The sequence below is a fragment of the Stigmatopora nigra genome, chromosome 10 (genome assembly GCF_051989575.1).
Source record: "Stigmatopora nigra isolate UIUO_SnigA chromosome 10, RoL_Snig_1.1, whole genome shotgun sequence".
NCBI lineage: Eukaryota > Metazoa > Chordata > Actinopteri > Syngnathiformes > Syngnathidae > Stigmatopora > Stigmatopora nigra.
Genome location: NC_135517.1, coordinates 1,658,780 through 1,669,688, shown reverse-complemented (window position 1 = coordinate 1,669,688; position 10,909 = coordinate 1,658,780). Strand labels below are relative to the sequence as shown.

Genomic DNA, 10,909 nt, shown 5'->3' with positions numbered 1-10,909 from the left:
AATCCTGTGATATTTTTTTTACCTTCACTGGACATTTTCCTTCTGACATGATGTAATATTTTATATTATCTGTATACCTCTGAATAATTATGCTTGTATTCTAACCTAATAATCCATTGTTATGACCTAGTATAAAAAGGACTGGACGTGTATGGGCGTGAATGGCATCCACTGACCTATAACGTAAAAAAATACATTTTAAAATGAATGTGGATGGGAAAAGTTGGTAAACCCCTGAAACCCCGTAAAAGCTTGCTGTTGAAAAGCAACACGTTTCTCGTCAAAGGAGGAGCTCCATTGCTGCCGTTTAAATGTGTACGCATGCGCACTGCAATTCAATCGGGACTTTGGTCTTACACAACCCAGTTCTTTCTTCATTCTGCCTGCCTCTGCTCGCCGGTGTGTGGCACACGTTTGTCATTTTTAATTTCTTGTCCATCACCGCCAAGGAAATGAGTGGGGACCATGCCCACAACGAGGACCAGGTAACGCTATTATCATGATTTAGAACGTAGTAATACTTTCTCGTAATAAATGTGTATAGCTTAGGAGGGTAACTTGGCCAACTGTGAACACTGGTAGCTAATGCGTGTTGGCCGTGTGTTGATCAAGTCTACTGGTTTTTATATTATGAATAATATCCTGACAACTTGTACTCGCTATTTGTTATTAATGACGCCGTAGTATGCCGGCAGGCGATTTCTCGCATAATCTTGTGTGTTTAGACGCATACGCGAATACATAGTGCCGTATGGCTGCATTGAATGTAGCGTTAGCATGTGGCTAGGTATTAGCCGCTAAGTCCCATTTGTAGCCAGTGTTAGCATGCTAGCTCACCGGGCTAGGATACTGACGATTTGCCATCCAGCAAGTTCAAAGTTAGTTAGCCGCCGGCTGCTTTAGCTTCTACCAAAATGTAACCCATGTCTGTTTCCTGGTGTATTTCAGATCGACGGTGGCTCTCGGGTCAACGGTAAGCGTGTTATATTTCTAATAAACATGACGATTCAAATGTACGGAGGAAATAAAATGCTATTTTTCGGGGATACATGATAACATGGGATTAGTTTAGAGAGCAGAGGACAGAAATGGCGTCCAGAGACTAAGTCCTCTCTTTCACTCACAAGCGTCTATTGTTCAAAAGGGAGGCCTTGCTACAGCTGTTTGGGAAATATGAAACTCTCTTCGAATACGTATTTGTACGGCCTAGGAAGTGTTTTAGCCATTTGCTACGTCGAATTGAGCCGCCGGTCAGGCGTAACGGGCGAAATTTCCAGCTGAAAGTGAGGGTATGGGCGCTGAGGACTTAGTCTCTGCGCCATTTTCTTTTTCGGCGCAGCGGCCTGACGACTGCAAGCTGAACCCAGGCTCAGCCTCGGATGGGTGCATGCCACCGTGCCTTCGTGGCTCCGAAGGCCGAGCCGGCTCGCCTATAACTCGGTATACCTCGGCGACGTGACACGCTAAAGCGACTAGCTAATATCCGACACGGTTAAATAATGCTACGGTCACTGGGGCTTCCATTTTTCGCCTCCCTTAAGAGAAAGTAACTTTTGCCAACATAACGATAAGGAAAACATCTAAATTAATTATAAATAAAACGACCTGGATTAAATATATAGTATTTTCGCTTGAAATATTACAATTGTGAAGTATGACAAAGTGATTGTGGCCATTTTTGTTTTTGGGGATACAAACATTAGAAATTCAATCGAAACTATTGTATTTTATTAGACAATAATAACCACGTAAGACCGAGATATCCTTTTTACACCGACATTTGGCCATGAAAGTGACGTTTGTTGTAACAATGTTATCTATTCATGGACAAAAATATAGTACAATTTAAAAACAGAACGTCTTTTCTTATTGATAATGGATAACAGTTATGTTGGAGATATACGAATTGTACAGGTCAAATGCTGACAACATTTTTGTTTATTACATTGTTAGGTCAAGAGATTAATTTAAAATGAAGGTTATTTAAACCATTTTTATTGAACTACAAATTTTGGTGAACATTTTGGGTACGTTTTAGATGTTGTTCATCTAACTATTAGCATGTTATGGATGTAGTTATGTTATCTCTTTTAGGTTTTTATTCAAATTTATAAGATTTGCTGAGCCTGCAACGTCCCTCGATTTTTTTAATGGAGTTTTAAAACCTGTCTATTTTTAAATCCTGCCCAAATAACCCAAATAAATGTGTCTTAAAGTTAATTAGGCCAACTAACAATAAGCAACATTTATTAACTTAGCATCTCAAGCTAACATAAGGCCAAAATTACTCATGACCACATTAGGATATTCCTTCTTTATTTAGCTACTTTCCTATTTAACAATTATGCTGAATTAAATATTCACAAGTTCACAATTCCTCCTTTTTTAAATCAGCCCTCCGAACTAAAGTCTTAAAATATGTATAGCATAAATAAACTGGCCTTTATTTATACGTATATGTTTGTGTTTCACGTAAGTAAATGAAGCCAATTTTTAAGTAGTTTGGATGAACCCAAGATGAATTCTGGTATTTATACGTGTACAAACAATGTTCCGTATATCAGTTTTGAAACTAAAATCAGCTTTATAAATTTTCAACCCACCTGAAAATGTACTGTCTACTTCAGTCACATTCAAAGAAAAACTTTGCTTCTTTACGTTTGTTTACCTGTTCCGACATGTTCAATCTGATCTCAAAATATGATTAGATTAGAACAGTCTGGAAATTTCTTGGTTGCAGTAGCAAGACAGATTCTTCTGGACACTAACATATTATTGTATTAAAGGGATATTTTATCAATCCGTACACTACAATTTTTTGTTTACAACGACTAAAACTGCCCACTCACTCATACATATCTTATTTTTCTCATAGACTCCAATAGATATAGAAATAAAGAACATAGGCACAAGGACCACAAGAAAGACAAGGAACGGGAAAAACTAAAGCATGGCAACGGGTAAAACATGTTTTTTTTGTTTACTATTTAAAAAAAAGCACAGTCGGTGTATCCTTTTATGCCGTTAAATCTAACCTTTGTATTTTTCATTAAATGGATACATCAGTGAACACTCCTCTGACAAAAAATACGGCGATAAGGATAAAATGAAGCACAAAGATGGCAGCGCAGACAAATTTAAAGACAAGCACAAGGAGAAAAAGGTGGGTCGCATGAATGGACCATGACCAATGTTCCCTCTTATTTTTTGTTGTTTTGGGCAAAAAGACAACTGAGTACCAGTGTGAGTGACATCATCATTGCTCACTATGGGAACACCATTATCACACTTGCATGTCAATGTTACCTCTAATTTTTCATATAAAACATGCTGTAAAACACAAAAAAACATAAGAGTGGACAGTGCTACTGCCATTGGCTACTGTGTAAACAGTGCCATCATGGGGAGAGGAGTAAAACAATAAGTTTGGATTTTATTTACTATTCTATTTACTACTGATTGCTGCTGCGCAGAGAAGACGAGGGTAGTGCACAGCTTAGAGCAGGGGTGTCAAACGTCTGGTCCGCGGGCCGAATAGTACAGCTTAATTTCATATCAAGCGCGCCGGACCAGTAAATTCATTGCAAAATGACATAGAACCAACAATAAGCCCACTTTTTTCCTTTGTATTAGTCACTAATACTAATAATTAGTGCAAAGAATGAGTCAATTATCAAAATGTTTATTAACAGAATTTTCCTTTTACATTATGAACAATATATTATGAACAAGAAAATAACAAGAACATAAATAAATGTCAATTCATGTTGTTTGCACGTACTAAAACACTGCGCCCCTAGCGGATAATACAAGAACTACAATTTTCAAGGAAAATTCATATTTTTTTTTATACAATGCAGCTTTCTTCCCCGGGCTGTACCAAACCACCAGACGGGCCAAAATCCGACCCGCGAACCGTATGTTTGACACCGCTGGCTTAGAGGGAACATTGAACATGACACCAATAGCTTGTAGTATTCTTCCAGCTTTTGACTGTTGATTTACGTTCATCTTTTACAGATGAAAGTCATTGATGGTAAAATCAAAAAGGAGAAAGAAAATGGCTTCTCCAGGTAAGTGCGCTTAGATTGAGTTAAAGGATTTATTGTAATAATTAAGAAGATAATTTTTTTACTGCTTTTTCTAGCCCTCCGCATGTCAAGTGCGAGCCTGACGATGACTTTTATCATTCGCCCAAACTTGAGAAATCTTTAAATTTAAAGCGAGAACGGGATGGCGATGAAGAGTGAGTGGCTCGTTTTCATTTTAACTTTAAGATTTTAATTTCATCTTTATGGTTGCTTAACTTTTTTAATGTTCATGTTGCAGATATGACATCAAGCCCAAAAAAATAAAGACTGAAAATGACAGGAAGGACAGGAGAAGGAAACCAACTGAGGTAAGATGAGTCAAGAAATTTGTCAATTAATTACTTTATTTTCCTCACATAAGTTTAAAAAAATGACTGAATTGAGGTGTACGGCTTATATGCGCATAAACAAAACACAAACAATACTGTTAAATATGCAGATGCCATCTGAGTTTCCAAAATCTTCCATCATATAGCTCCTCCCCCACTGCCAGATTTTATACAAAAAAATCCAAAACATCAACAATGGCTGGCTTTAGAGGTGACTGTAAAGTAGTGAGTGCTTCACACCTGGAAGTCAATAGTAATTACTAAAGTATTTTCACCACTATAAGGCGCACTAAAAAGTCTTACATTTTCTCCAAAATAGACAGTGCGCCTTATATATGGAAAAAAGTCATTCATTGAGGGTGCGCCTTATAGTCGTGAAAATACGGTAGTAATATTTTGCGATTTTTTTCAAATATTTTTTTTTGTTGCAATTTTTAAATATTTTTTAAGGGCAATTTTAAGGGTGTGGCTTATATGCAGGGCGACCAATATGCAGGAAAACTTGCTAGTCTTATGTTTTTTTCTTTTGCTGGCATTGAATGAGTTTTACTATGTTTACTACAATTTTTCGCTTCCAATTTTAGCTGAAAAAGACGAGAGATAAAAAAGGAGAAACTGCCGATGCAAAAAAGAAAGTAAAAAAGGAGCCTGAAGAGAAGTGGAAATGGTGAGTACTCTTGTCGTACTTGCTCTTCATTACTTTTAAAAAACTATATTTATAAATATTTTTTGCTACCGATTCCAGGTGGGAAGAAGAGCGATACACAGATGGTGTCAAGTGGAAATTTCTGGAGCACAAAGGGCCAGTATTTGCCCCACCATATGAGCCAATTCCTAGCAAAGTCCGCTTCTATTACGATGGTAAGACACCCGTGTTTACATAACGTCGTATCACCCGGGTGGATTAATTCACATATCGTTTTTATCTTGAAGGGCAGCCACTGAAGCTTAGTCCAGAGGCAGAAGAAGTGGCCACGTTCTTTGCTAAAATGCTGGACCACGAATACACCTCAAAAGATATCTTTCGTAAAAACTTTTTTAAAGATTGGCGGAAGGTAAGTGAAGAGTCAGCCAAGTCTTTTTTTTTAGGGGTTTTCCTTCCTTGTTCCTTCATCGAATCTTTTTCTAAATTCAGGAAATGACCGCCGAGGAAAGGGGGAAGATCACTGACTTGAAGAAGTGTAACTTTACCGAAATGGCGGACTACTACAAAGCTCAGTCGGAAGCCAAAAAAGCCATGTCCAAGGAGGACAAATTGGTAAACATCTTTCACCATTATTACCTGGTCCTCAATTCATCTACATCTATTGTCATCATCCATAATTGTTAACTAGATTTTCAAATTGCTGCAGTACCGAGTGTACTACTTTACATACCTAGCTAGCCATGTGTTATAATCTAAAATTTTTTTCAATTCCATTAATTGATATTGGATTGGATAACTTTATTCATCCCATATTAGGGAAATTTTGTTGTCACAGTAGCAAGAGGGTGAGAATACAGACACAGAAAAAAACATTTTAGACAAATAAATGGGTCGTAAGTAAGTTAATAAATACATATATATACATACTTACACATACATATGTATACTTACTTACACATACATATATATACTTACATACACATTTATATACATACTTACACACATTGATATACATACTTACTTACACATTCATATATATCTATATATATATATATATATATATATATATATATATATATATATATATATATATATATATATATATATATATATATATATATATATATATATATATATATATATATATATATATATATATATATATATATATATATATATATATATATATATATATATATATATATATATATATACATACTTACACATACATACATTTTTATAAGCACATATACATACATACACATAAATGTACATATATGCATAGATGGGTCTTAACTCAGCCATTTGTTTTGTTAAACAGCCTGATATTTGATTTAATTTTGAACGTTTTTGCTCCTTCGTAGAAAATCAAAGAGGAGAATGAGCGCGTCTTACAGGCATATGGCTTCTGCATGATGGACAACCACCGGGAACGGATCGCCAACTTCCGTATCGAGCCGCCGGGCCTTTTCCGCGGTCGCGGAGACCATCCCAAAATGGGCATGCTGAAACGTCGGATCCGACCCAAAGACGTCATCGTCAACTGCAGCAAGTTAGTACATTTTTTCTTGTCACACACACTTTTAGGTATCCCATAATCCATTGTGCTTCATATATGGAAAAAAAAAATGTCATTCATTGAGGGTGCGCCTTTAAATGTGGTGCGCCCTATAGTTGTGAAAATACAGTACTTATCTGAAACGCTTGCTTAAAAACAAATGTATATGACAACAAAAATAAAATCCCTCTGTTTTTTTACCTCCACCCAGGGACTCCAAGCACCCCCCACCCCCTCCTGGCACCAAGTGGAAAGAAGTTCGCCACGATAACAAGGTGACGTGGCTGGTCTCGTGGACTGAGAACATTCAAGGTTCTACCAAGTACATCATGTTGAACTCCAGCTCTAGGATTAAGGTAAGCCACAATTTGACCTAAAACCTACCTGTCTTGACCACCATACAACATCATGGTTACCTTTTTTAAAATATTTTTTGTACAGGGAGAGAAGGACTGGCAAAAGTACGAAACGGCCCGTAGACTAAAGAAATGTGTGGACCGTATTAGGACACAGTATCGTGACGATTGGAAGTCCAAGGAGATGAGGATCCGACAGAGAGCCGTGGCGCTCTACTTTATCGACAAGGTGAGTAAATGAGCGACCCGGTTGTCATGTGACAAACGCTAAAGCTTGTTTTCGGCTCCCACAGCTGGCGCTGAGAGCAGGTAACGAAAAGGAGGAAGGGGAAACTGCCGACACGGTGGGCTGCTGCTCCCTCAGAGTGGAGCACCTTAAACTTTACCCCGAAAATGACGGGCAAGAGTTTGTGGTGGAATTCGATTTCTTGGGTAAAGATTCCATCCGATATTACAACAAAGTCCCGGTGGAAAAAAGGGTAAGAATGGAAAATATGTCCAGTTGCAAAAGTGATGTGTTCATGGGTGCTTTGTTCTTCTATTCCAGGTTTTTAAAAATCTTCAATTGTTCATGGAAAACAAAGAGCCGGATGACGACCTGTTTGACCGCTTGAATGTAAGATGAAAGATATGCGGCCGTACCTTGGAGTTGAAGTACAATCGCTTAGCAAGTTTTTCGGGCATAAGCCGACCAGCCTGTACTTCAAACAATTAAGTCATAGGTGCAGTAGGCGTCGCCACACGACGCTCAATTAATTTGGGATAATTATCTCCAGGGGAATGCGCGGTGGAAGATTCCTTGACGGATCTTGATCTGATGAAATTTCAAATTTTAAATGCGAGAGTTTAATATCTAAGTAAATTTGAGCGGGGACCAAATGTCCGAAGATCCAAATGTCCGGGGACCAAATGTTCGGCGACCAAAAAGTCCGGCGACCATAAAGTCCGGCGACCATAAAGTCCGGGGACCAAAAAGTCCGGCGACCAAAAAGTCTGGCGACAAAAAAGTCCGGCGACCAAAAAATCTGGCGACCAAACGTCCGACCACGTCAGAAACAAATTTCAATGTTTTGCTTCAGCTCCAATTTTTTTAAGCTGTCATTTTAGCGTTAAACATCCAGTTGGCCATTTTGTTGACTCTCATTTCATTTGTCCGAGCAGACTTCAATTCTCAACAAGCACCTTCAGGAACTGATGGACGGTCTGACGGCCAAAGTTTTCCGTACTTACAACGCCTCCATTACCTTGCAGCAGCAGCTCAAAGAGCTTACCAACGGTAAGTGAGTCTCGGCTACAGAATCCAAAGCGTTCTTAAAGTTGAATTGTCCATCCTCTTATTTTATGTCACTTTTTACCCTTTATCTAGTGGATGAGAATGTCCCAGCCAAGATTCTGTCCTACAACCGGGCCAACAGAGCTGTGGCCATCCTGTGCAACCATCAGAGGGCACCACCCAAAACGTTTGAGAAGTCCATGCAAAACCTGCAGACAAAGGTAAGCAAATGTTTTTTTTCTCAGAGGATTTATTTTTTAAAGTGGTAGCTCACTAGAGTTGGTGACCCCGTTTTAGACAAAATACTTAAATTATGCAGTTTCATCAATTTATTTCAATATGTCAGGATTGATCACTGTATTTTCTCGCATATAAGCCTCATCTGCATATAAGCCGCACCCTTAAAATTGCCTTAAAATCGTTGACTTTTACAATTTCTCTCGTATAAGCCTCCCCCTGATTGACAATTTTCAGCTCCATATTCATGGTTTTTAATAGGGAGTACAAGTGTTTTACTTTGAAGGGAAAATCTTAAGAAAAATCATCGCACGTGGTATTTTTGAGATACTTTATTTTCACTTAATTTATTTATTGATTGTTTTTTTTTTTTTGGTCAGATCGAAGCAAAAAGAGACCAACTGGCCGATGCAAAAAGAGAGCTGAAGAGCTCCAAGGCTGACGCCAAAGTACGGAGGGATGAAAAAACTAAGAAGTGAGTACACTTGTAAAAATAGGGGGCGCCGTGAACGTGTAATTACAACACCTGACCCCGTGTAGGACCGTGGAGACCAAGAAGAAGGCCGTCCAGAGGATAGAAGAACAATTGATGAAACTCGAAGTTCAGGCCACCGATCGCGAAGAGAACAAGCAGATTGCGCTCGGCACTTCAAAACTTAACTATCTCGACCCGAGGATTTCCGTAGCTTGGTGAGTCGCTTTTTTAGTGATATTTTTTGTCTGGATTCTGCTTACTTTAACTCAGTTTTTTGTTACATTCTAGGTCTAAGAAGTGGGGCATTCCCGTGGAGAAGATCTACAACAAAACCCAACGCGAGAAGTTCGCTTGGGCCATCGACATGGCAGACGATGACTTTGAATTTTAAATTCCAGGTTCTGCTTTTAACTCTCCTTTTTAATCGGATGCTTCTTTTTACTGTAACACATTTTTTTCTCGATGGACCGGGCCCCCCCAAAAGAAGGTTTTTAGCAGGAAAAAAACAAAACAAAACTACTAAAAAAAAGACCAGACGAAACCAGAAGATGAGGCTACTTTGGAGTATCAGTCCAAACATCTGATCTGGGATCAGGCATCATGCTGAACTCTGAACATCAAGGCGTAGTGCCAGTAATTGGGTAACCCACACACACCCCCATTTTTTTTTTTTAACTGAACTTTGAACTCTGTGGTTCCCTTTCCCGTCGCTTTGCGTAAAGAAGCAAACAAGAAACTGCTTTGCATCATTTTTATCCTTCCTCACCCACCGTTTTTAATTTTTTCGCCCCTCATATTATCGGAACGAATCTATATTTTGATAAGTCAAATCAAATGAATTCCTTAATACCACCCACAGGCCTTTTTGGAGGACAAGTGTGAGCTTGACGTTGGCGTGAGTGTTTGCGTGCGTTTGTATGCCTAAATAGGGGCCCCCCCACCTCCAACCATCTTAAAAAAAGCCGGCTGTTTAGGGTGATTATTTTAAACTGGACTATTTAAAAAAAATGGTGATTATTAGCATGCGGATGTCTGAAAGTGGGACAGTTTTGGGGGTTGGAGGAACAACTGCAAACACGGAAACTTTTATGGGCGAGCAGAATGTGAATATGTTTTACAGCCTTTTAATCAGGGACTTTGTTTTTTCGGATTTTTTGTTTTCCAGCGTCAATGTGAACCCGTTTTTTATTTTGTCGATTTTTTTTTTTTGGTAGAATTTTTGTTTTATTTTTGGTAGAATTTGTTTTTTTTTTTTTTTGTAGAAATTTTTTTTGGTAGAATTTTTGTTTTATTTTTTGTAGAATTTTTTTTTTTTGGTAGAAAACATTTTTTGGTAGAATTTTTTTTAAATTTTTGGTAGAATTTTTTTTTTTTGGTAGAAAACATTTTTTTTGGTAGAATTTTTTTTTAATTTTTGGTAGAATTTTTTTTTTTTGGTAGAAATTTTTTTTGGGTAGAATTTTTTTTTAACTTTTTTTTTAATCAAGTCACTTGGAAAGCTCCATCCATCCCCTAAAGCTGCTACTTAGCCCCCAAAGTCTCCATCGGAGTTGAACTTCAAATTTTTTGAAGCAAAAAAAAATCTCCCCCCTGCTACTTGAACTCAATGTATTTAAGTCTGTAAAATGAAAAAGTGTTTCTCATCGGAGAAGTGCGTGCGTGAGTGCGCGTGTGAGGGATATCAACTTTGCCAAAAATAATCACCAATCTGTTACAATTTTAGGTAGGTAATTGTGTAAAGAATGAGGTTATAGCAATGTAAACATTTTAATGTGAATTGATTTTATTCCACGCTTATGATAGGAAAGTTGATGTAAGTAGTTGTAAAGTCAACATCCTATTCCTGTTTTACCTTTTTGTCCTAGCATTTGATAATGTTAAGTTGTATGCTCATTGTAGGTTAAGAATATAAATAAAAATCCTACATTTAAAAAAAAATATTCA

General features: G+C 37.7%; 1 protein-coding gene across 2 annotated transcripts; it reads left to right on the top strand.

Annotated features, from left to right (window-relative positions):
- The first annotated feature begins 358 nt into the window (after positions 1–358).
- top1a (DNA topoisomerase Ia) lies at positions 359–10,200 on the top strand. 2 transcript variants are annotated; one of them, XM_077725715.1, is made up of 21 exons: positions 359–485; positions 949–973; positions 2,876–2,960; positions 3,067–3,163; positions 4,021–4,073; positions 4,148–4,246; positions 4,330–4,399; positions 5,005–5,087; positions 5,166–5,281; positions 5,354–5,475; positions 5,556–5,678; positions 6,431–6,618; positions 6,836–6,980; positions 7,066–7,209; positions 7,274–7,459; positions 7,528–7,596; positions 8,142–8,256; positions 8,347–8,474; positions 8,871–8,965; positions 9,031–9,180; positions 9,254–10,200. In XM_077725715.1, the coding sequence occupies exons 1-21, from the start codon at positions 453–455 to the stop codon at positions 9,354–9,356; spliced, it is 2,229 nt and encodes a 742-aa protein (XP_077581841.1). In that variant the 5' UTR covers positions 359–452; the 3' UTR covers positions 9,357–10,200. The 2 variants fall into 2 exon arrangements, with proteins under 2 accessions (XP_077581841.1, XP_077581842.1); XM_077725716.1 differs by lacking the exons at positions 359–485; positions 949–973; positions 2,876–2,960; ... (1 more) ...; positions 4,021–4,073; positions 4,148–4,246 and having other exon boundaries at positions 4,337–4,399; positions 5,359–5,475; positions 9,254–10,199.
- Positions 10,201–10,909: the final 709 nt, after the last annotated feature.